General features: G+C 46.4%; 2 protein-coding genes across 2 annotated transcripts in view; one reads left to right on the top strand and one right to left on the bottom strand.

Annotated features, from left to right (window-relative positions):
- LOC144170544 (uncharacterized) overlaps positions 1–26912 on the bottom strand; it is a 236044-nt gene that overhangs the window by 137266 nt on the left and 71866 nt on the right. Inside the window, exon 2 of the mRNA XM_077700400.1 lies at positions 11575–11674. Coding sequence (XP_077556526.1) covers positions 11575–11588 — 14 coding nt within the window. The 5' untranslated portion in view covers positions 11589–11674. The remainder of the gene's footprint in view (positions 1–11574; positions 11675–26912) is intronic.
- LOC144170543 (uncharacterized) overlaps positions 21030–26912 on the top strand; it is a 31143-nt gene continuing 25260 nt past the window's right edge. Inside the window, exon 1 of the mRNA XM_077700398.1 lies at positions 21030–21169. The gene's annotated coding sequence lies outside the window, so the exon portion shown is untranslated. The remainder of the gene's footprint in view (positions 21170–26912) is intronic.

The following is a 26912-nucleotide window of genomic DNA, read 5'->3' as shown; positions in this document are numbered from 1 at the left end:
TGTGCGTGGACGCCAACTCGTGAAAAGTGTGGTGCGATCTTGTGCTGTGTGCCGGCGGTACAGTGCTTCCCACATCGAGGCAGACACCGGACTCCTTCCCCCCGAACGGACCACCAAAGCAGAGCCCTTTGAGGTTGTCGGCATTGACTTTGCCGGCCCCCTTTTTGTGAACGAGAAGGACAAGATGGTGAAAGTGTATATAGTGTTGTTTACCTGTGCCGTGACGCGTGCAGTGCATTTGGAACTCGTTACGGACATGAGCACAGGAACTTTCATCCATGCCTTTCGTCGCTTTGTGTCACGCAGGGGGTTATGCCGAGTAGTTTACTCGGACAATGCCTTGACTTTCAAACGCGCCTCTAAAGACATGGGCAATCTTTGGAAGGCCCTGCGGCACCCCGATTCCCAGAGCTACTTCTCCAACTCGGGCATTGAGTGGAAGTTTATTGCTGAACGAGCGCCGTGGTGGGGAGGGTTCTATGAGAGAATGGTTCGAAGTGTAAAATTGGCCCTAAAGAAGACCATCGGCCGGCAGACCCTTGGCTTTGTCGAGCTGTCAACGGTGCTCGCCGAGGTCGAAGCAGTCATAAATTCTAGGCCCCTCACTTACACTTACGACGACCCTAACGATGGTGCCCCCCTCACACCAGCCTGCTTCTTGGCCGGAAGACGCCTAACCACACTGCCACTGCACGAGGAAAAATTCGTGGAAAGCTCTGCGACCTCGCTCCGACTGCTCTGGCAAAAACGAAAGCAGATCCTGCATCTGTTCTGGAATGTGTGGCGAAAAGAGTACTTGGGGCAGCTTCGTTCGGCCTACGCCTCGAAGAAAACGAAAGGAGGGGTCCCTGGGGTCGGCGACGCGGTGTTAATACGGGAGGACCGCCCGCGGCTGCTCTGGAAGACCGGCATCGTGACAGCAGTGTTTCCCGGCCGAGACGGCAAAATCCGCTCTTGTGAGGTCAGGGTGCCGCAGGGAAAAACAGTAAAGCGACCGGTTCAGCTCCTGTTCCCATTGGAAACAACATAACGTAGAATGAGCCCTGTCTCATTGCGGGGGGGGAGTGTTAGAACTGTGCGCGGACCTTCCGTCCAGTCGTGGAGAGAGACCACAGAGGGACGACAGAACGGCCGGGCGCAGGAAAGGAAAAGCCATTAAGAGGCGCCTCTGGCAGTAACGGGACACCACGACTGGAGGGAGGGGCCGCTCGCGGAATTCGGGGAAGCGAGGGAGCGGCCGGGCTTGGTGACCGCGAAAGCGGAAAGCAAGAGAACGACTCCGAGGGGCCCACGGACGAGCATCGCTCCGGCGACTGCTCGAATTGGCTCCAACGAGAAGTGTGAATAAACAGTTGAACGAACAAAATATCGAAGTGCTTCTTCTGGGTTAATTCAAAAACCTGCAACGACAGGAGAAGTATCTCATACAACAGTCACAACATGCGTTGAAAGTCTGAACCACGATTGACAGATGATGGGTTGCCTCCTGCCCGTCGTAAATTCGGTACTCACCTCGCGCGCGGTTTGCGGGGTCGAACAGCAAGTCACTTAACTCTGGCGCGCTAGCCGAGATGGCTTTTAGCCACTCACACTGCACATACCCCATGCGAGGTTGAGTCGTACGTCGCTCGAGAAAGATAATCCAGAACATGGGAAGCACTATCCACCCGCAGAAGCACAACGTCGCATTTCATCGAGAAACAAAGGCGTCCACAACACACACACCATCGCCTCCTGTCATGCCAAACGCATCTCGCACTTCCCAATGGGAGTGAGTGGTACGCCTGCAGTGCCCACATGTCGCGAAGTGGGGCCCCAAGCTGAACCGGGATCACGCAACCGTAACTGACTTCTGGAGCGGTTTGTGCCTTGTTGCCAAGGCAACCGATGTTTGAGATTGTCAAAGAAATGGCGCTCGCTCCAGCGCTAGAAAGCTGAGAGCCGCGGCTGAGCACGTTTTGCCAACGTTGCCGCTCTCCACCACGCGTCGCCCCAAGCTGAACTGGTCGGTCACATGATTGAAGCGTTTTGTGCACGGGTTCTGTATCGGTTTAATGACTTTTTCACATGTCGCCGGCAGGAATTACCACCGCCGAAAAATAAGACCCGGCACCAGCGGGGCCACATCTGATACGGCGCTTTTTGGATAAACAGTGCGCGGTGCATCAAGGGAACGAGCGCACGCCCCCCCCCCGTGCGGCTGCGAGTTCGCCGCCGATAAAAAGTCATGTGCCGCCAGCAACGTACACCGCGAAAGGGCAAGGCCAGGCCGCCGCATACATGCGGCCAGATTTTTCGTTCGCTTTTCCAGCCTTGAGCGGAGTGCGGTATTCATGGTGTCAACAAAACTTGCCCGTAGCAGACGACAGTCTGAGCAGCGCAATAGCGGAAGTACGTCACCGCTGCGGAGCGCAGCATCATGGGAGGCAAGGCTCTCGCGCCGTCAACAGCGGAGAGTAAGTCGAAAGGAGGAGGAAACGCGGAGCGACGGTAATGCGCGGTTTTTGATTTACGATTTCTCAGCTAATACTCATCGCTTTAACAAAATTTTCGCGGGAAGAGAATGCAAATACATTGCTTTATTTGGGTACATGTACATCCATGCATCGGCGGAAGGTATTTCAGGACCCCTTTAACTATCGCTTATCGCGAAGACAGTCCTGAAATCGTTATAACAAGTGTTTATCTTTATCTTTATCTTAAGCCTGGTTATGTCCACTGCAGGACGAAGGCCTTTCCCAAGGATCTGCAGCCACGCCTATCGGGTTCCTGAACATTGGGAGGTTTTTAGCAAATGTACTCAACCAGGGTTGCTAAATGCTTGTCTGGTGAGGAAATGTTGTTTGTGTCCCAGGGAGCCTCACCGAGCTTGGTCAAAACCTATCTTGTACAGCCTCCTATCTAGTACAAGTGTTTGCTGTATGCTAATTAGCTGTTTCATCTATCACAGAGGCTCTGCCTCGTTCAGAAATGACATCAGTGGCGATAAGTCAAAGTGGGCGGTCACAACAAGAGGTATCGCTGCCTAGCTCGCTAATATAACGTCATCGGGCCTGCGCAACGCAGGGAGGGTGCACCGCGAACAGAGGAACAGAGGAACAGCGAAGGTCGGGTCATCCCACAAGCTTCACTTGTTGGGAAGGCTAGGCGGTGGGAAGCAACGCTCATCAGCGTTGAACGAGCCCGGGGCTCACATTCCGGTCCGCTATCTGCGCGCTACCGCGGGAATGGCGTGCACGAGCTTGGCCCTATAACGGTTTCGTGTCAGACCACGCACACACGACTCCCACGCGCGGAAAAAGGAAAGCGGGAAAGAAAACAGCCATCCTTCTTTTCTTTGGGGCCGACGGAATGAAGTGCGTGTGCGCGCGTGTGGCGCTCTCAAATTACGCAATTCGGACGACGTTGGCGTTATATATACGGGGCGGCGGCAGCCAAGTGAAAATGCAGTCAAGGACGCCGGTTCCGCAGTCGTCTGCGCTGGCGGCGGCGAAGAGTCTGCGCGTCTCGCCTGCCAACGCGGGGTGTTCGCCTCGGCCGGGATTACACAGGCGACATCCGCGGGGGCGGAACGGCAGGAGGAAAGGCGGAATGATGCCCCGGAAAGAAGCGCCCAGGAAGAAGACGAAGAGCAGTGGGCCGCTGCCTCTGCGGCTCATCACGGCCGCAGTTTCCTCCACCGCAGGCGAACCCACGCGCCCGCGGCTAGGCACTTTTGAAAGCCTTCGTCTTGACTGCGAGGCGCTGCCAGAGCAGCGTGGCTCGAATATTTGCTTTTTTTTAATTAGCGTTTATTTTCTCTTCTTTCAGGGGCAGATGCTGGGTGACTTAGAAGCCGTTATGCATAAAGGCGCCTAAAGGCCGTAACAGTGGGCGACGTGTTGATGTAGCACTGACTACGCGCTGTTGTTTTCTCTTAACATCACTGACTTCGTGCGGGGTGTTTTCACATCACTAAGCAATTTAATTGGATACATTATTTCGCGAATCACTTTCGCGACACTTGCGGCCTTCCCACCATGGATTCGAATGATAAAAAAAAAAACAAGAAGAGATCCCTCGGACGGTTAATTGCTGAGGAGATTCGAAGCATATAAATAATCAATCACGCAAGGGATAGGGAAAGGGGTAGCCACTGTTGTCAGGTTGTGCGGGCTGTTTGACAAAGCCGTAAGAAAGCGTGTTATCGTTTTTTTTTTCTCCTCGACCGCAGAAGCCTCAGAAACAAAACAGATTATCTTTTTAGCTTGATTGACGTGAGTACACTATCTGTGATTTTGGCCACGGAGTCATGGTTAGATGGAAACAATAGGGATTGTGATGTCTTCCCTGGCAACCACGTTAGTCATAGAAAAAGATAGAGACTGTCACGGTGGTGGTGTGTTTCATCATGTTGATCAAAAATAGTCTCAAATGTTAAATAATTCGGAATATTCTACTGAGGCTGTCCTGGCACAACTTCGTTTGCGAAATAGAAAATCGCTGGCGGCCTGTTCCTTTTACAGGCCTCCTGGTAGAAAGTACAGGTTTTAACTAAGCTAGTGTAAGATGTATAAATGAGGAATTCTGGTTCCTTAGTGATCGTGGTGATTTCAATTTAACCAAAATTAATTGGACGCCAAATGCCACAATACCTAATCTGTCTAGTGTGTTGCCAAAAGAACAGCTTATTTGCGCTCTCGCAGTTGGTGTGCCACCCTACGCGTGGAAGTAATGAGTTAGGCTTATTTTTCACTAATTCAATTGCCTGTAAATACGGAACCTCTACTCATCTGGCCGGGCATAAGTGACCATAATGCTGTTTTGTGCAAAGTGAAATTGGAGTGCATAAAGCTCGCTAATAGCGCATGTAGACAGAATATACAGCTACCGAAAGGCTCGAGTCAATGAAATATCGTTGGCACTCGACTCGTGTTACGACGTATTTGAAACATTGTCCGATTCGCTGAACGTAGACAAAGTGATGCGTTTACTTAAAAATAAGAATTTCGAGTTGCGTGACCAACTCGTCTCGTGATGGATAATGACGGCAGGTAGAAATATGCCGTGGTTCACGAGGAAAGTTCTTATGGCACTGGAAAAAAGAAATCGAGTATACACCGCGTACAGAAAGAACGTGACACACCAGAAAACCAACAACTGCTACACGCTTCAAATGACGCGAAGTCCGCAATATCACACGCGAAAGGTATTTTTTATGCTTCTTTTCATTCTTGGTTTAAAAAGTAACCCTCGGGAATTCTGGCAATTATCAAGAGGAACAGAAAAAACAAGGTACCAATTCCTGTGCGCGAACACAATTGGTCTCTTGGGGCCATATTCTCGACTGCACAAATTGCCGGCAATTCTGGCAATTTTCCGGAAGTCTTTTCTGATTGGCTTTCAATTTTGGTCACGTGCTTCAAGTTGACAAAGCGGTTGTGTGTGCTGTCGTCATTTTGACGTTTCATGTCGTTTACGGACACCAGTTCTAAAGTTTGCCTTATTTCTCGTTACTAAAGGCGCATAATTCTTGGCCGGCAATGAAAAACCAGACTAAATGCAGCGGATATGACAACGTAAGCCTGTCTTTGCTATTCAACAACAATTCCGCTTGTAATACACATACCCTCTGTGATTGGCTGAGAAGGCGTGACGTAATTTAAACAGTTGGCGGGAACGATTACGTCATGCATTGGCAACTTCAGCCTGCGTAAAAGTGACTAGTGCTACGTAACAGCTTAAAAATGGCGGCGGTTTTTGTCACAAAATACAAGCAAAATAGGGCAGAAAATTGCCCCGGCTTACGGCGCTGCGAAATGTGAGGCAATTTGCAGCAGGCGCAGTTTCGCATGCGCGCTGTTTAAACCATGTTTTCTACCGAAACAAATTATAGTTTCAACTGCTTCCAAGTCAGCGATCATGGAGCATACAAATAACGTGCAGTATTCTGCTTTTATGTTTGGCAATAAAATAAAAATTATTTGTTTGGCGTAACCGCAACATAAGAGGGCAGTACAAGCCTATCCATGACAAAGAGAACCCAATGCGTGGCATTTGTCCATACTCGTCCTAGTAAGCTGTTGGGTCACATGCATGATCGAACTCAAGAGAAAAATAACGAAGAAAAGTGACTATTTGGTTCATTACAGCGCTGATTGAAGTCGAGCTTGACGAATGAGTGAATCGGCGACATCGGTGCGCTCCACGGTTATCAGGCGTAGCGCTTTGCTGCTCTTATGTGTGATAGAAGCGATGGTCGCGGCCGTCTTTTTCTGGTATCACGCCATAAACTTGTAACATAGCAGCAGACGATGGCGTGGCGGCGGTGGCGGCAGGGAAGGTGATAATGCAACAAAGCTTGCATTGAAGCACAGTGCCCAGCTATGTTACTAAAAGCGATTGAAAGAAATAAATACACAAGGTAAAAAAATTGTGTGATGTTTTTTTTTTAGCTCGACATCCGCCTTTCACTCGCTTTTGGATCAACGTTACTCGATCGCCTTGTGGTGTTGACGCCAAATTTGACCACCACAAATGTGTTTTTCTTGTCAGCCTCAGCTACCGTTCTAATTTTTATAGTACATGCCAAATATTTTTATATCTTTCTTGCACAATAACTCATACCTTGGTAGCGATCTTTATGAGTGACTCGTCAAATTACACTGCATGTCGTCATAACTATCGGTGCAGCACGTCACTGATTGCTAACGTCGTGCTTACGCAAAACAACATGGGCGAATTGCCGGCAATTTGTGCAGTCGAGAATACGGCCCCAGGGCCCTTGTTCATGGTAGCCTCGACAAGGCAGATGCTTTAGCTCCCTCCTTCTTCAGCCCTGCTTCTTCTGCGCCGCAACTCACACTGATCCTATGTTTCTCTAGGGGCTTATCGGAGGGGAATCCATGAATGACATTGTCATCGACAGGAGGGCCATTCAACTACAACTTGAGCGTTTTAGTATCCATAGTGCCTGCGGTCCCGATGACTTGCCGAACTTTTTTGCTCTTCGCTTGTGCAGGCCCCTTTTTTAAATACCTTTATGTGCTCTTTACTAAGTCCTTGACATGCTGATTATTGCCTGCAGACCGGAAAATTGCCAATGTTGTCCCTATTCCCAAGTCAGGACCTCGAAAATTTTTTAAACATCGGCTTGCGTCCTTGACTATAGTGTACTTTGCAATATATTTGAGCATGTCATTTTAAGAGCCATCATAAACCACTTAAACTTGTTTTCGTTATTGATCCATCAGCAGCACGGATTTCCAAGTGGTTTTTCTTGTATTACTCAACTTACAGAATTAAAGCACGACTTAGCACCAATCCTTGACAAAAGGGTTGTGTACATTGCATCTTTTTAGATTTAAGAAAGGCGTTTGACGTAGTTTCTTATTCTTGGCTGCTTAAAAAATTGTTGTGGTACAACATAAATAAAACGGTTGTTGAATGGGCAAAAGCATACTTAAATTGTAGGACACAACGCGTAGTCGTCGGCGGTAAACGGCCGCATGGTGTTGATGTGTCACCGGGGGTGCCTCAAGGTTCGGTTTTGGGTCCGCTATTGTTTTTCTTATACATAAATGATATTGCCGTTGGCATATCATCCTGTATGCGATTTTTCGCGGATGACTGCGTTTTATATCGTGTTATAAAAGGGCCTGATGATTACAATGAGCTGCAGAAGGGTTTAGACAAGGTTGCAGAGTGGTGTGATAAATTGGGCATGGCTATAAACCGATAAAACTGTGCAGATGCGCTTCAGACAAAGGTCGCCACACGTATATACGCGCAGCATTAACAGGACAAACCTTGCATCCGTGTATGAATATAAATACCTTGGTTTGTACTATGCTGGCACCGTCATGTTGACTATGTAATTGCAAAGGCGTGTAAAGTCCTTCGTATATTAAGCAGAAATGCGAAGTTCTTTCCTTTAGAAACAAGAAATTTACTTCACAAGACTAACATAAGGCCAATACTGGAATATGCCTGTACCATCTGGGACCCGTGGACTGTGACAGACATAATGAAACTAGAAAGAGTACAAAGCTTAGCAGCCTGTTTCGTGGTTCAAAATTATACTCGATATTTTAGCGCATCCCAAACAAAGATAAACGTAGGCTGGAATACAACTCAAAATCATAAAAATACATTCAGATTAAAATTTTTGCACAAAATATATCATTCTAAACCGGCCTCAATCGCGATAGCTACATAAAGGCACCAGAGAGTACATTTTTGCAAAAAGTAAAGATGCAGAACTGAACTTTTTAAGACGTCTTTTTTTCCCTAAGATGATCAGCGAATGGAACACGTTGCCTCGTGATGTCGTATCGCTCTCTCCAAGTGGTGCCTTTGCTTCAGCCGTGTGATTGCACTTGCATCTCTTTTCTTTACTTTGCTACTTGCGTCAGCAGAACCGCTTTGTTTCGCTTCGCGCATGTACGATCATGCTTTGCTTATCTTTCTTGTTGTTGTGTTGTTGTTGTAGCGGAAACGATAACGGTTCTTGCTGTTGCTTTGCGTCAGTGATTGGCCCTGAACATTAATTGTTCTCTTCATGTGTTCTCTATTAACTGCTTTCATTTGTCAATGATATATGTACTTCTTCTCCCCCCCCCCCACTGTAATGCCAAACTGGCGCTGTGTATACTGCGATAAATAAATAAATAAATAAGTAAATAAACAAATAAATAAATAAATAAATAAATAAATAAATAAATAAATAAATAAATAAATAAATAAATAAATAAATAAATAAATAAATAAATAAATAAAACAATCGTGCCGTCTGTGAACTGTCGCCTTCATAATGTACCGGAGACAACGAAACACGATTTTATTGACTCCTTCAGTGCTACGTTCCTATGGGATATTCCGCAAAGGATTTTAAAGAGGCCATTTATATCATAGCTAACACAACCGCATTAACTTACATTTTTGATTTAAGCAATATTTGTGCAGTTTGTTCACAGCCGCCTTTATCACGCTTCGGAGTCTCCTAAACCCTGAAGAGACCGTTTTTTGGGCCACCTCTCAAAGCCGTGTTAGCTGACATTTCTGATTGGACTGACAGCTTGTGCAAGTTCCGTTCCCCATGGAGACAGCAGCACGAGAGCGTGCTTTATGCGAGCTTATTTCCGCACAACCCAGTGTCAACTCGCAACGACCATGAATGGCTAGGTGACTAAATTTGCAATTTTGCAAGTCCTGACACAGTTATCCCCCTAGATTAGAAGTAATTTGCGCCACTGGCGTGCTTTCTACTTTATGTGGGAGCTGTCGTACCAGTGGTCATTTTTTTCCTGCAATAATATTTAGAGAGAATGACTAGTGGCCGGGTTGTGACGATTCCCCTCGTTGAAGCACAGGGGCCTGGCCTTGATCACGAGGACCTCCCAACTGAGAAAAACATTTCGTTTTCTAGATCACGCTCGGCGGTTCGTGCGAGCTGCGATACCGTGACGACGCACACACGGCGACAAAAGTGCGTTGACAGCTATTTTTCGAGCACTACTCAAAGATGTGCTGAAAAAAAAAGGAAAAATAGCGCGGACAAAAACATTGCGGGAGTTCTGATCCCTTGATGTCATTTCACTGCCAGGCGTATGTCTCAGTACTAGACATTAAAAAAGTCGAACTGGGATATGCTGCCGCGGATTATATACTCACAAGTTTCACGTAAACGGTGGAATTCTAAAACGCATGCTGCCTGTGCATACTAGGGCCGATCCTCGCAACTCCTTCCACGCAAATGTACGCGAATCGGTGCGTAAGCAAAAGTACATGTTAAGGTTCAACGCGCCGAAGTTACACCCGTGCATGCTGCGAGAAGCGCCGTTGGGGATCCAGGGCTACGGGTTGAGACCCCCTAGAAATATTTCACGTGAAGCTAGATCTCTACACGCAGACGTTCTCACTTCTAGCCTCCGCCAGAAAATCGGCCCACGCGACCGGGACCCAACCCGCCTCAGCTCAACGCCTAATTCATTGAGCCACCGCAGCGGGTTGAATGCATAAGAAAACAACCACACGGAAATACCAGCTGTTTGATTACGAGATGAGTTGCTGCATTGTGTTCTTACGCACCGCAAACTGTTCGACTCCATTCGGAACAGATTCGGCATCGGGGCACCTCTGTTGGGGCTGCGCACTGTTTCATGTTATAATCCAGTGCTCATGCAACCATCTCCACCATATCCCTGCCCTGTTCCTGGCACGCAGAGCAGCCTCTCTAAACCGGGAAGCAGCGTGCCCGTCGTGCCAACGCTTGTTTCGCAATTTCTCGTTCCTGCGACGTTTAGCGGCGCCACGCCGCGGGAGACCATATTGCTGTAATGGCTGACGACGTGGCTTCCACGCGCGTAACGGAATCCGTACGACGAAGCAAGCGGCCTTCCGAACGGGCAGGGTTGAACGGCCTGTCGGCGGTGATTTCTGCTGCAGGGAATGCGTGTGTGTTTACAGCCTCTCATTCCTCGAGAGCTCCGTGTAACAGCGGCGACACGGATGAGTGAAGGAGGGAAAGCCTAGCATTGCGGCGTCGTTTGACGAAAGGCAGAAACAGGAAACGTGCGGTGCTGGCGCCCGCGCTTTTCCAGGTACAGCGGCCGCATCGCCGTACGCGAGAAAGACCTGCGTCGTCTGCTGCTCTCGCGATCGTCTGCGGAGGATTCAAAGAGCAGAACGAAGCAAAAAGCGCGGCAATGTCGTAAACAATGAACGAAAAGTAAGGTGCATCAAAGCGCCGAGAAGTCCTTCGCAGTAGAAGGAGATCGGAGCAGCAGCTATCTGTCGTCACGGTACGCAGTCCTTCAATGACACGCCGTCCAGAGTGGCGGGACAAGAGCTGGAAAGAAAGGAAACGAAAGACGAGCTACTTCACATGTCGCAGCAGTCTAGTTGTGTCGTCGAGATGGGACAAGTTGGGAGAACTATATTTAGAAAGAGGCCTCGCTCGCTACTTCGTCCGTGTCCTCTCCTCTCGACTTTTTTTCCTCGCAGGGCTCCTTTTTGGAAGGCGTGACCGCGCGTTACGCAGGGCGAGACGTCTCGCGGGAAAGCCGGCTGGAAGTGCGCATGACACGTGACCGATGGTAGCGAGCAACAAGCGCACTTGGGTAACGCGCGATGACGATGCTAAAATGGGGGCTCGCCCTCCTGCACCGCTTCTAACATGCACCTCGTCTCTTTGAAGTGGAGACATACGGAAATGTTGCCGCGATTTCGCAGAAATTGTCACTGACAGTCATATAGCATGCCCCGACGAAAGCTTCAATTTGGCTTTCGTTTGTCAACAACCCTTAGACAAAGAAAAGATAAAAAAAGAAAAGAAATTGAAAGCCGACAGAGTCACCCATTCCGAATAAATGTCCGAGTGGAGATATGGCAACATCACTAATTTAAACGGGACGCTCTTTCCTGCCTAGCGCTAGGAGTAGGGACCACATTTACCTTCACCCTTGAAGCGTGAGCTTGATGATACCTCAATCGCCGCGCTAGCAATCCACAGTTTTGATCCGTGCTTTGATCCGTACTTTAATTTTTTTTTTCGGATCACATATTTTCCAACAGGAAACAGGAGTTCAAACGTACCCAGCCCCATGCATCTCTGCGCGTTTGCTTGCCCCGGCGAAGACCACACGCACGCGCAGGTGCGCACGGCGAGGTTGAGGACCGTTTTAACCCTTGCAACCTGCGCACGAGCAAAGAAAACAGACTGTTCTTACCGTTAAGTAGTAAAGAGCAAAAACGTTGGCACCAAGATAACGCGTATATTGGCATTGCAAACCAGCGTATAAGGGCGAGGAGTGTGTTCTCTTCTCCCGCGCATTACGCATAAGCTAAGGCACAGTGCCTCCGCTTAATTGCACAGTGAAATAAAGGCTGCGGTGGCTTAAAATACACAGTGCAGCAACAAATAATAATTTGACCAATACACTTTCGTGTTGTACTTCCGTCACTCAACTGAAGGACATGACAGCATTTAGCCCGATATTTGCCTCGGCAGTCGCTTTTCTGATGGAGGCGAAAAGCAAAAACGCCCGTGTGTGCGACGTTTTCGGCGCACGTTAAAGATGGTCAAAATTTATCCGGAGCCCTCCACCACGGCGCGCCTCACCACCTGCGTTGCGTCGGCGCGTTAAACCTACAATCAATCAACCGATATTTGCGGGGCAGCGCGCTTATGCACCTCCGTGCGCGTGACTTTGTTCCACCCCACTTAAGCGCACGATAATGGAAATATCTCTTAAACTTGAGGGTGGTTTATTAGTGCGGGTAAGTTCATATCTAATCGTCAGTGACAAACTAAAATGTGAATAATGACATCGAGTAAAGGACAGCGGTCAGTGTATCTGGCATATTCTTGTGTACTCGTTTAAAAGCTTCGCCAGTGTATCTTGTTTAAAAGTCATCACTTCTGTTCCTCCCCTCGCCCTTGGCGTCTTGGCGTCTTTAGCCGATACATCGTATCGGCTAAAAAGCCGATGCGATGTATCTCTTCCTTTCCAAGCACACGGAGTTTGATGAGCATCGATATCGGTCTGTCCGTCAGTCTAGCCCGCGCTTCGCTCGCTGGCCGCTGCAGCTTCCGGTCCCCGCCCGCGGACGTATACTTTCTGCGCCCTACCGACAGTCATTGGCTTGCTTTTTTTCCGAGGACTCACTTCATTGTGAGCAAAGCAACGGTAAGACAAGCTTCCCGTACCTTCCGGATGTGGAGGAGCCCAGCGTGGCGCTTTCGCTAAGCAAGAGTATTTTGGGAAGCGATGACCGTTTGAACCGCGAGTAGATCGTCTTAACTTCGCGATAACTAAAATTGTTTGTTCCCGTTGCGCACACACAAGCTGTTATTTTCGAGTCCGTGTTGGTAACGTTCGCACCTTTGCTTTCTAGTGTTTGGTAAGGTTGCTTTCTCAACGACAAGGAACTTTTTTTTTCTTTCAGCACACGTGGGGAGGCAGTGAGGCTGTGCTTAGGCGACCTTGCGTGCTGGACTCATTCGTATGCCACCTCAGAAGAGCGGGGCGTGTAAGGGCGCGACATTCGAGCAAGTAGCCCCGATTGGCTGCAAGGGAAGTGGTTTATTCATGCAGCGTGCGCTCCGAAGGACGAGGCGACAACACGCGACGTTTTATTGCCGCTCCTGCCTGCGGCTATACCCATCAGATCACATAAGGAGAGCATGCGCTCTGGAGGCGTCATTCAGCTCGGCCATTCCTTCTCGGAACCCTTCCGAGCGACCCGCCGCTGCAGCTCAGTGGCGAAGGCGTTGTGCTGCTGAGCACGAGGACGCGGGTTCGATTCCCGGCCGCGGCGGCCGCTTTTCTGAGGGAAGCGAAAAGCGAAAACGCCCGTGTGTTCGAGATTTCGGCGCACGTTAAAGATCCCCAGGTGGTCAAAATTAATGCGGAGCCGTCCACTACGGCGCGCCTCATCGCCTGTGTAGCGTCGGTGCGGTGAACCTCACAATCAATCAATCAACCCTTCCGAGCGCGTCTACAAGCTGCGGAACCATCTTTGAAAGAAAGAAAGGAAGAAAGAAAGAAAGAAAGAAAGAAAGGTTATCACCCACCTTAGTTTACGCCCCTTCACTCCACTTTAGCTCTTCGGTGAACTCGCATTGAATGCTGACATGACTGCTGTCTACATTAATGAAGATATTTCGGTCATTTAAAATATTTAAGCTGCATTTAAACCACAGTAAAGAAAATAGGTTTGCGTTCTCTTCGCTGTGGGAAAAAAAAAAGAAGAGCTGTTTTACCCGGTGAACGTGGAGAACCGGCGAAGATTAATAAAATACCATTCCCACACATGGTTAGAATATATGCGCGTATTTATTATTCCCCTCATTTCTTAATGGAAGTGGCCACGACTTTATGATTACCTAATAAAACTTAGAAGTGCTAGGTTTGACATAGCAGGCAAGCATAGGGCTGTCCATTTTCCTCCCGCAGAAGGCCCTTTATTCACAGCAGACTGGATCACTGTAACGTTTAAAACTTCAGTGTAAACCATCCAGTTACAAGTAAATAGACCTCGGCGTAATAACAGAGCCGTCTTAGCGGCCAGTTGTCATATAATTGTCTTTTGGGGAAACTTTTTTATAAAACGATAGTGGCAGCTGTTTTTTGCTGAGCATTCACGACAAAGTTGGCTTTGCCACAAGGCGTTTTTACCCCCGCAGGACAAACATGCACAGAACCATAGACTATGTCTATCCCGAACTCGGACCAGCTTACTAATGTAGTTAAGTGCCTTAGAGGAAAGAAATGCTTATCGGTGCCGGGACTTCTTCCCACTCAGTATCAAACTTCAAATTCACCACTGTATTTTTAGATCACGTTTGAACTATTGCACGTTGGTTTGGGGCACTACAACAAAAAATAATATTACCACCCTAATGTTGTTAGAGAAGAAGGCCGTTCGCTGCATTAACAACGTACACTACCTTCATCCCACTCGAGCACTTTTTGCACAGAATAAATTAATAAGGATCGATAATCTATACGATTACCGCCTGCTTTTCCAATTCCACTTTTCTGATGCCCTCAATCAGCAGTTCCTGAAACGATTATCTTGCCTAACAATCCGGACCCAGAATTACTCAACTCGCAAACCTGATATGTGGCTGGTACCATTTCCGCGAACTAATTACTTTTTTCCAAGCATTGGCACATAACATTCCGTCTATATTAAACAGAAACAGCGTCGAATTTTCAGGGCGGAGGTTTACGCGACATGCCCTTCGTGATGCTTATGTCTATTTAAAGAGAAAAAAAAACATCTGTGTAAAAGCAGCATTGAATTTGCAACAGAAGGGGAGCAGGCAATCGCAGACAAAACGTGAATTTGAAGTTTTTTTCCTGTCATGCCCTGTATCCCCCCCTGTGTACCCCCCCCCCCCCCCCCCCAAAAAAAAAAAATGTACCTGAAGACCACAGAACCTGTCGTCTCTGTTGCACAGCTAGTGCTTTCTTATCCTTTTCTTTTCTTTTTTCAGTGTCGCATTTTGTGCCCGATTATGATTGTTGCATACTGGAAATGTTTTGGGCGTATGGGCATAGGTTATGCCTTTTTTCTGGTGATTTTTCTATTGTGTGTTCTGCAAATTATAAACTATCATTGGTGCGCATTGGGTCGGTAAAGCCAGCTATCTTTGGTTGATGTCGCCTTCATATACTATAATGATTGTATCGGTTCACTTTGTCGCGTGTGCACTATGAAAACGTCTTTTCTTTTTCTTCTTGTTATCGTCTGCTAACTTCAACTTATATTGCAAACTTCGTCGCAATTCATTGTGCTGCTATGCTTTCTAACGCGTTAATCAATTTTGTATGATCTGTAACACTTCACCAATTACCCCAGTTACTCAATGCCCTGTAAAGGGGCCTGTAAGGAATTTTAAATAAATAAATAAATAGGTAAATGTTGTGTACAGAGTTTTATTCGCATATTTTGTCGGTCGGTTTGTTGAATGCTTTTAGTAAGTGTAAAGTACAGGAAACGTTTTGTCTGCGATTGCCTGCTCCCCTTCTGTTGCAAATTCAATGCTGCTTTTACACAGATGTTTCTTTTTCTCTTTAAATAGACTTGGTATATCAAATGATTGTACAAATTTTGTTGTGTTTAATTATCACTGCATGCATGCATGTCATTGAAGTTTATATCGGGCCCCCTGGCCCCGTCAAGCTGCGTCTGGCAGCTTTTATGCCAGGGTGACCTTCAACATTGTATTGTTGAAAATTTGATTTGATTTGATTTGATTTGATTTGATTTGATTTGATTTGATTTGATTTGATTTGATTTGATTTGTCCGCGCGTTCGGGACGTGTGCCGTGTTCGAGCCCAAGTCCCGAGCTTTTGACGTGAGTTAAACGATAATTACGGTGAACATGCTATAACTGCGCGGCGGTCACCATCGAAATCATAAACCGTTTGAAACACGACGCGGATTCTGCAAGCTTTCTACGGACAAGATGAATTGAGAAAGCCAAGGCTTTCTAGAGACGCATTCTTCCTGAAAGAGAAGGCGAGGGTGTTTTTTGTTGGCAGATCAAAAAATACGTGAAACCCTGGCCATCTTCAACCTCGCTGTAAAAACGAGTGAGGGGCGACGGTGCTGTGATGGGCGAATGTGTTCCGTTTGATTAGTTAATTCCATCTTGCTGAAGCCGTAGGTCCGACTTCCGGAAGCGGTGACAGTTCATTTATTTGGTCCCTAAAAAGGCTATAACTTAATCCATGCAGCCGCTGAAATTATCGAAGTTGATAAAACCCCGTGCAGCACTAGGCTGGACACCGTTAACACCGCCTAAACCTGCTTTATTTCCCTTCCACTCTATCTCTTGCTCTTTGGTGGATATTGAAAAGGGGAGTACTGAGAGGTGGATGTCTGGGTGACGATGTCTGCACACTGAAACACAAATAAAATTAATCATCCCATTAACGTTACTGGAATTTAATGAGCTAGAAAATGAGAGAGAGAGAGAGAGAGAGAGAGAGAGAGAGAGAGAGAGAGAGAGAGAGAGAGAGAGAGAGAGAGAGAGAGAGAGAGAGAGAGAGAGAGAGAGAGAGAGAGAGAGAGAGAGAGAGAGAGAGAGAGAGAGAGAGAGAGAGAGAGAGAGAGAGAGAGAGAGAGAGAGAGAGAGCTTCTATTTGAACAGGAGGGAGCTAGAAAGCTGTGTTGATATCGGTACGAACTCTCAATCGTTTGAAGTGACGCTCGGGCGAGCCCAGGAACATGCTGCTTTCCCAATGGGAATGGTACTCTTATTCAGCGAATCATTTCCAAGTGAATAGCCTGCGCGTAAAGCAACCGTCCAGGGTTAAACGTAAAATATTTCTAGGTTATTTCTGTTATTCAACTAAATAGATAAAACGATAGATTAATTGATAGAAGCCAGCTAGTTAGGTGTAAATAATTTTTTTTTAAATCAACACCTATTTCTAAACACAGAGTGGTCGTACCAGCAAAATTGACCCAAAAGCCGATGCTGGTGGGTTCATTCTTCATTGTAACTGTCGATGAGGTACCCTGCATAGGGCACAAGATGTCAAAGGTTTGGATTGTACAGTCGAATCACCGGAATTTGTTGTGTAGTAATGTATTGGTTTTCTCGAGTGCATATCATAATTTTTCTATGGGCAAATATAAGAAACCTGATGCCAAACTACGATATCCCAAGGGCCTTTAGACACGTTCACGAGACCCGGGTCGTGACCCCATAAAACGCAACACACCGGATTCACTGCTACCCGAAAACGCCTTGCTGGGAAGGCATTAATTTGGGAGCAATAAGGAGCCCAACATCGACGCCTTGTACTCAATACTTAAGACCTCGCGCATAGCCACGGGGCGCTATTACACCGCTACCCTTTAAAGTCGGCTTCAATACAAACAGGCTTATTGCTGAGAATACATCTTTTCAACCGCAGTATAACCAGTCTCGTATAAACATTTGCAGAAATTCCGGGAAATGTGTAGACTACGCCGCTTGTCTAGCGTATGAGTTCTTTATGGCCAAATATGGCTATGAGCAGCGAGAGACGTTGTATTATTTAGATCTTTTTAGGTTTTCTTTTGTTCTTATTTCGTAAACGATGTAAATTTGGTGTTGTTTTTCCCCCGAATAGTGTTGTTTTTCCCCCGAAAATGCAAGGCATACCGCAGGGTTAGTTCATTTACGCTATTTTTGTATTCATGTTTACAATGTTCCTTTGCGAATTTTTTTGGTTTATTCTTCGGTTTTGGGGGAGATGTACAAGATTAACATTTTTTATTTTGCCAGATTATTCTTTTGTTTTATTTTTTTCTATTGTCCTATTTCTTGGCGTTTTGAAATTATGTCCGCCCAATTACCCCCATTTATGCTATTGTAATGATTAGAACTTCCGCCATATCTCCATTTTTGTGGAAATGCACGACGTTACACGGTTTTTCACCTCTTCCGCTATTTTTATGGCGTATTTTGAACGTTCTCTTGCAGATTTCTTTCGCGCATACTTTAGTTTTTGGGGGGGAGGTGGGGAGTAGGATGTTATATTTTCTTTTCAAGTAAAACGAATTTCACCCAATTTTTACAACCCGAATATCTTTCAGAAGAATCGGGTTAAACCTGATTCGTCCCCGAACGGACCTTTTCAAAGTAGCGATCTGCACAATTGTAGGCTGACAGTCCACCGTTCTCAAACACTATACTTGCTGGAAGCAATACCCACAAACACAGCTTTTGAACTCATTGAGTATTGGGTATTGCATGCATCAGCCATTTGGGACCCTTACCAAGCTTACATAATAACATCGAATCACTTCAAAACCGCGCAGTTCGCTTCATCTTTTCCGACTACTCCCGTCATTCTAGTGTCACAGCCTTAAAAGTTCGTACAGAACTTCTTGACTTGTCGCAACGAAGCAGAGCTTCAAGGTTATCCCTTTTTCATAAACTTGATCATCACCCATTGCTTCATGACGACTTATTTTCTTCACCAGCTTCCATACTTCCTAGACACGACCATCCTTTCAAAGTGAAGCGTTTAGCATGTGATACTCTGAAATATTCACGGTCATTCGTACCGCGTACAATTGTTGACTCATACGCGTTGCCATCCTACATAGCCACCGTCATTGATGCTGTTAAATTTAATCAACTAATACTCACAGAAGTGGTGAATTGAAAACAAAACTATCGCTTTTTATTTTATAACTTCTGACAGATTGTTCTTTTTCTACAGAGATTTGTTTGTTGTTGCTTCTTCCGTGTTAATTTTTAGGCATTATATCGATCTAATATTACTTTGTCATATTTGTGTTCGCGCATGTGCTGTTCTTTTTATGTTCTACTTCCTCCAGTGTATATCTTTGTTCGTATGTCTGTTTTCGATGCATTGACAGCCCCCTATGTAATAACCTCCCACGTGAGTGCCTTTTGGGGTACTTTGAATAAATAAATAAATAAATGAGTCCACTGCTCGCTATTCCAGGTTTGCAAATGCTGCACTGACATCGTGCCTCGCCAGCTAACGGAAGTGTGATGCCGAGAGAACTTTGCCTCACCTTGGATACGTTCAACTATTGGACGGGTCTCGATTGGAGACCGACATGTTGCGCATGCATGCAGCGAGGATGAGTAAAAAAATCGACGACCAACTTTTTTTAATAAAATGTTTCATTTCTTTAAAGTTATTAATGTTATTTACCGTTATCATTACTGATACATTCCCACGAAACACCAAATTTCCGAGCGTATTTGCTAGAAAACCCTGAAGTCCCCTCGATTACCATTTGAAACAAACACAATTTTAACGCGTAGGAGTTAAAAAGCTCATGACACCTGATAAAACAGAGTGTAAAACGCAGTACATCTGTAGATTGAATCCGAATGTATGTATGTATGTATGTATTTATTGTTCCTTGGAAAAGGAAGATCCACCAGCAGGAGTAAATTGTCTCGCCTAGGGGGCGGACACCAGAACGCCTGCTGGTGTGTGTGTGTGTGTGTGGTGGGGGGTGGGGGTTAGGGAGGAAAGAAAACATAGGGATAGGAGGATAAGGGAGCAGGTTGACATTATAGTGCACATAACACACACAAGGATAAATATAAAGCACAAAAGAAAAAAAAGAAAGAAGGAGTTACACATTGAAGAAATTGGCATTACCGAAAAAAAAACGAATTTTAGAATGGTTTTATTAAAAAAAACGATTTCTCCAGGATTATCAGTTTTACAAATATCACCCGATGTTGGCCCCCCGAATTAAAAAAAATGTATAAAACCCGAAAACGAACAACCCTATGCATAAGGCGCATATTTTTGAAATTCCATTTTTATATTTTTTTATTTTTTGCTTTTTTAGAATTCTGTCCCACCAATTATCCTAATTTACGCTACTATACGATTATAGGAGATACTTATGCCAAATATGCATTTTTGCGGAAATGCAGGACTTTACACGGCTTCTCGCCTCTTTCAATATTTTTTATTTCGTATTTTGAAAGTTCGTCTGCAGACTTTTTTTGTGTTCTTCGGTTTTTTGGGGAGATGTATAAGGTGCATATTTTTTTATTTTGTCAGATCATTTTTGATAAAACATTTTTTCCAGTTTTGTTATTTTTTGCTTTTCAAAAATCTGTTCGTGCAATTATCGTAATATACCCTATTACCACAATTAAAGGTGGAACTTCCGCCAAATCTGCATTTTCGTGGTAATGCAGGGCGTTAAACGGTCCCGGCGGTGGGGGTACTCGGCAGGGAATGCTACACATTAAAATACGAATTCCCTTGAGCCTTGTATTAACGGCTTTTTTTGCGGCGAAAGAGGGACGCATGAAGAGCTACATACGGAGAAGCGGATCTCCTCGTTGAGCCCAAAGTGTAAAAGGCTTCCCCTCAAAGCACGTATGTATAGTAGTAAAGCCGACTTTCAAGGCTCCCCTTTTATAGCAGAGACGCTTGCACATTTATCCGACAATTGCCACTGCGGAGGGGGTTTCTGTATTTTTTGTTTGTTTGTTAAGGCTTCTGTGATGAGATATTCGTGTGGCTAACGAGCATAAGATGACCTGTTTGCGTTTTCTGAGGAAGAATTAGGCGGCAAGCGCTGGGGAAGGCAGACGGCGTCGCTTGCCGGCGCAGCGCAGACGACGATCGTCTCGGGGAAGGCGTTCGATGCTCATGAGGCACGATTGACGATGCGCGCGGATGACCAGGAGGCGACGTCACCGCTACGACCTCTGAGGAGCTGGCAATGGCCGACAAAGAGGATGTTGTTTTGTCGACGGCGCCTGGAGAGTGCTGCTGCTGCCGGGGGGCACTGCAGCAAGACAAAAGCCGCGGAGTCCCGCTCAATGAAGTCGGTGCGGCCGTCGGGCGCCGCCTGTATCTTCTGTTGCCGGCGCTGCCGCCGCTGCTGCTGCTTTGACAGGAGCCGATAAGCGCACTCCATGGACTTCGTCCGCTAGCTTCAATCGCGCCAGATAAAGCGGGAAGCCTCTTTTTTTGCCAGTCGCCGGACGAGGGCGGACATCGGAAAAAGTGCTTTCTCTTATTCGCACCCAGACGGAGGCTGGCCACCTGGGAAGTACCTCTCGTTGGCCGAGCTCGGAGTGCGCGTCAAACACCGAGGAATCACGGTATACGGTGTTTCGGCGACACCTGCGAACGCTGCACTCTTCGACGGACGGACGAACAGGTGAGAGGGCGCCGTTGCCATGCGCAAACTGCGGGCTGCGCTGGCTTCTTGTTCGTCGCCCAGCGTCTAATGCGTGGAGTGAGTAACGTGCGACAGAATGGCCTCTTAACGTAAAGAAGTAAACCTTGCCTCCACGCTGCCGTATACCGTGATTTTAGGCTAAACAGTCGGTAGAGAAAGGTCTCGCTCACGCCGTCATTGTTTTTTGCAGGCCACATTCCCGATATATTCTTTACCAAAGCCGAAAACTAAACGAGCAGTGGGCTGGTTTTGATAAGGTCGGCTATGCCAGTGGCAGTCAGAAAAGCTAAAGTTTGCCCTTACTGCTCGCCAAAACCATGTCTCACGAACAGCTGCTGCTGAGAGATAAGCGGGCAGGGTATATTGCCGGAAGGCTAGCACAACGGAAGTCTCGCTGGTCAACGAGCAGCGCGAGAGAAGTTCGATTTCGGTTTTTACGCGCCGGATTTGCAGCTCTATGGGGCGTTCTGAAGTGGATGGCAACGCATTCATATGGACCGCCTGGTGATCCTTAACATGCGCCCAAACCTCGTTCACACGGACGGCGTTTTGTTGTCCGCCTCTACAGGAAGACAGTCCAAGGCATTACCGAAAAGGGGAGTGAAGAACGGGGCCGGGGTGTTTTTTCATCTTCCGCATTGTGTGCGAATTTTAATATCACCGCATTCCTGCCTCGTGTGGTGGCTTGCGGCGATTCGTTTTTGCCAGGAAGCTGATGCTTCAAAAAAAAAAAAAAAATGCACCATAGCGTCAAACTGATTGGGACTGACTTTCAGGCAGAGAGGTTTAGACACCGGAAGGTATATATTCTAGAAGGTGATTTGATGGTGGTCTAATTTAAACGGCTGCGGTTTGTACACTCGCTGTGACGAACCGCCGTGTCTCTAAATTCACCTAGCCGAATATTGTGCAACAGCCTTAAGCGTATTACGAGAAGAAATAGCGAACACGATAGCGGATCACTCCGGCAGTTGGTGCTATCCAGAGTATTGATAAATAGCCGAACAAGTCTCCCTTTTTAATCGTCTTACACTCTATATTTGGCCGCAAATGCGTCGTTTTGGATTAATTTGAGTAAGCTTTATCATCCTTCAATGCGGTCACATCAGATTTAGCTTTACATGTCCGCTCCAACCTTTGAAGTCTCTCTCAAGCCTTTATTGGGCAGCCGTGATCATAAGTCGGTCGCTAACACACAGAGAAGCGCACACATGCTCATAATTTTATGAGGTTAACACGCGCGCACTTTCTGTACATGTACGACTGTACCTACGACGCGCAAACAGCACGTGCCACTTGGGCATCATCCGCATGCAGACAGTGTGTTCTGCTTTACTTGCAAGCACGTTTTGCTGTCTGCTCTCACTATTTTTACCGAAACAAGCAAAATATAAGCGGCAGATGGTAGTTTCAAAACTTCACTAAGAACTTCCACTTCGACGTTCCTACGCAGAGAAAAAAAGTATGGAAGAAAAAAAAAGGAGAAATAAATGGCGCGAACGTAGTGTGCCACACGTTTTACGGAATGCGCTACGCTAGTTTGCAGATTTGTCTCTTTACAACTTTCTTTGTCGACAGCGCGGTGTGCGAATCCATTATGTCGACGTGCGTGCCAAATGCGCGTGGATGCATGCATGCCCTGTGTATCCCCCTCTCCTCTCCTTTCAACTCCTTGTCTGCCCTTTTCTGATTGATTGATTGATTGATTGATTGTAGGATTTAACACGCCGACGGAACGCAGACGATGAGGCGCGCCGTAGTGGAGGGCTCCGTATGATTTTTGACCACCTGGGGATCTTTAACGTGCTCCGAAATCTCGTACACACGGAAGTTTTTGCTTTTAGCCTCCATCAGAAAAGCGGCCGCCGCGGCCGGGAATCGAACCCGCGACCTCGTGCGCAGCAGCGCAACGCCTTAGCCACTGAGCCACCGCGGGGGGTGTCTGCCCTTTTCTCCTCACGAACCAAGCTAGTCCTTTCGGAACTGTTCGTCGCTTCCGTACAAATCTGCGCAGAGCTTTCTGCAACTTCGTGTGCTCACTTTCGCTTCCGGGTGCGTACATTCCACGTCTGCTAATAGCCTTATAGCAAGCTTTCCCTTCGTTGCTTGCAATCTTCCTGCTCTCTTTTAATGTTTCCTCAGTCTTAACCATGCTGTAGGCACGAGTACTGACCTTGCTTTTGTTAATCAACAGTAACAACTATGTCAGTTGCATCTGCTCGTTTTTATAGTTTTTCGAATTGCTGTTGCCTTCGCTTTAGTTTCAACACGTAGCCGTTGATTATAAAATAAGTCGAATAAATGCTACTGATGACGAAAGTGTGAGAGGCCCTAGATATTCCATATTACATGGAATGTGAGACATGAAGTTTGAGCAGTATAAACACATTTGCAATTCTTTGTCTGTTGAAAAACATGGACTCCAAGTGGTTTGATCTCAGCGGTTTGTAAAAGAAAACTGAACGTGTCGTAAACTTAGAGATTTTCTTTCGCCCTCCTGTTCTCTTTGAAGGGGCCACAGATGTGTAGAAAGGACAAAGTTCTTGTTAGCGAATCTTGAGGAGGCGTTTCCGGGCGATAACACGCGCACGTACTCGTACGGCAGATGTGTTTTTACGTTTGGCTTCAAGGCACGAACTGTTGAAACATATCCACTGCATCTGCCCGCACAACTTAAACCAGCGTGGAGGGATGGGAAAACTCCTCATAAGGTTGAGTGCAATGGGCCTCAACATCGCAATATATATCGGGATGGGCTGATGTCAGGGGGCTGCAACCTGCTGTGTAAGGTTAGTAAGTTTGACGCCGACCTGAATCGAAAAGTTTGAGTTCGAGCATGCATGCAGGGTTATATTCAATATCAAAGCACTCAGTTCAGGGTGTTTCCATTTTTATGAAAATTTTCGGTTTATGTCTTGCAGGAGCAAATAAAAAATTCTTCCAAACAACTAAGCTTCGTCTCTACTTGTGTCACAAAATTTTCAAGTATCTAAAACATTCGGAATCCTTAGCAACATTTGATCCCTGGGTGTGTTATAACAATTTACATTTTTGTGTGTCACTACTTTTGGCTTCGGTTGCCACTAAGCGAATATTTTGCCTCATTAAACAAGGCTTAGCAGCGGGGAAAAAGTAATCTCGCCACTAACATTTGTAGAAATAATTTAGCAGGGTATTTCAAATTTCTTTTGGTAAATTCTGCCATTTATAGCTAAACAGACGAAATGACAGTTTCACTTATCATCAAGTGCACTAAGTCTTCAAAGAAAACTTCAAATTAACTTATGATTACCAAGGAAAGCTGATCTGTGTGCTTGAGGTTGAGAGAATGTCAAGCTTGTGAGTAGATTGAGAGTACGTAAAGTTAGACCTATTCTGTTCACTTAAGGTTGAGGCGAGCTTCCTAAACCGAATCTCAACCTAGACGTTAGCATTGAGGCGAGGTCGGTAAATTGATTTGAGTGCTTGTTGAGGTAAAAGTAGTAATGAGGTCAATTGACCACTCACGGGGTTTCAGCCGACCAACAAAGGCTTATGGTCAAAACGCGAACTAAAGCTCGCTAGAATAAGTTCGTTGCAATAGGATGCGTGGAAAGCTGTGCATGCAGAAAGGAAGATCACTTAGGCATCATGTTTATAATCGAGTTCAAATGACGACCTATACGTATTCAACTAAAACTCTGCGCGAGTTGCATCATCGTCGTCGTCATCATCATCATCATCACAATCATAAAACGAGGGATGCAAAATACGAACTCTTACACGCAAACAGACCAACATTTCCTGTCACAGTGATACGATAACGGTATACGCAATTATGCGACAACGGTAAATCTTAGTGCAATAAACATACACACCTGGGAGGTGGCATTATCTGACCTCGGTGTACTAAAATATAGAGGTTGGTGTGTGCAGGTTCACATTTCCTCCTTCGCGTTCCGTTTGTTGCTGAGTGTACCGGAGGCCAGAGGAGTACTTAAAACCACGTGAGAACAAACAAAAAACGAAAAAAAAAAAACGAAACACAATACGAAAATGAAAAGCGATCGGTGCATTATTCGTGAACACGACAAGACACCCCTGAACTGTCGGCAGGCCATTCGAATACAGGATGCACGGCCGTTACCTTATTTGAGGTCGAGAGGGATCCTCACGAGGGACCACTGTGTTCCTTTCTCTGTCGTGTTCCTTTCTTTGGTGAGGCCCTTTATTTCGCTCATAGACTTGGTGGGGGCCATAGTGATGATGAAGATAGGTATGAAATGATAGGTATGAAGTACCCACACAAGAGAAGGCAATTTTCGCTTGCAGCCTCGCATACTTCATATCGTAAGCAGTGTAACGTTGCGCTGCTTAACAGAGGGAGTAAGCAATCCAAGGGTCGTTCCACTAAATGAACTGGTTTTTTAGAGGCGAATCACTTTAGGGCTCGGGCTGTCGGCGTTCCATGTCGTCGTCGTCTCCTGTCGTCGTATTCTAATGTACTCACGGTACTAAAACACAGGGACATTCGTTTTACAACGCCTCACGATAGAAGGTATCATCTACGTGGGCAAAAACGCGTACTAAAAGAACATACCGGGGCACTCGTTTTTCGTTCGCGCTTTCTTGCTTGCATGCGTCTATTTCCCTCCGTTCTTGCTTTAACTTTAAAATTTGCAGTTCTACATTTCGAATTTCACTTCTCCTTCGTTTTTGTAATTGGGATGTCGCGTATATCAGTGCGTGCCGTGTGGCAAGAGAGAGACATCTTTGAATACACTTATACACTGCATTCTTCGTCCCTCCTCAGGTTTCACGTTAGTGAAACCTGAGGAGGGACGAAGAATGCAGTGTAGGGCCCTTTTGGTGGGCGTAATTTATATTTTTGCTGCTGTCATGGTTCACATAAGTAGTCTATTATTGTTTATATAAATGTTCATTTTACTGTTAGCCTATTTCCCTCATTTTTTACCCTGGATTCAGGACAGCAAAATTACCTATGCTATTTCGACATGACAGCTTCGCCGCAAGTGCAGGGCCAACTTTGATCCCTGAACTTCGTACATCAGCTATGCTAATTTTAAAGTTACTTTATATACTCTCAAGGTCAATATCCTCTCAAGTCGTTTCACTCAGGTGAATACGAGTGGCAGCGCTCGGACGGCGGCAGCGCCGCTCAGTTGTGCACTGTAGCAGACGACGCACCTCGAAATCTACCGCCTGCAGCGCCACGCACTGACTACCTTGGGTGTCGCCTAGCAACGAATAGTCTTGCTCGCGCGCCAATCTTCCCCTCTGTCATCTGAGAGGCCTTGCTCTGCGACAGACGACGTTGCCTGGCAACGACCTTTCTTGGTTGCCGCCGACCCATGTCGACAGCTGGATACACCGGCATATTCATGTAACCGGGCGCGCACGCTTGAAATTCGTTTAGTGAGTTGTTGTTGTTGTTTGTGGGAAAAGAAAACGAAAGAAAGTGCACTGGGGGTATTTTTGAGCTCGCCAGGGAGCTCACCTGCACACAACCCAGTGCAGGGGGAAGGGAAGTAGAGGAGGAGTGAAAAGATAAAGTAGGGAGAGACAGAGAAAGATACGAAGAGAGACATTTGTTGGTTGATTCAAATCCGGGACGCGAATTTTCAAGTTTGGGACTTACGTGTAAAACGATTGCGGTACGCGTTGAACGCTTAACGAGAGAGCTTTTGACAGCATTAACATTTGCGACCCCTTCCACCCAATT

This window comes from Haemaphysalis longicornis, unplaced genomic scaffold, assembly GCF_048455015.1.
Source record: "Haemaphysalis longicornis isolate Haplotype H1 unplaced genomic scaffold, Haemaphysalis longicornis Haplotype H1 scaffold_2, whole genome shotgun sequence".
Lineage (NCBI taxonomy): Eukaryota > Metazoa > Arthropoda > Arachnida > Ixodida > Ixodidae > Haemaphysalis > Haemaphysalis longicornis.
This window is presented reverse-complemented; position numbering and strand designations above follow the sequence as displayed.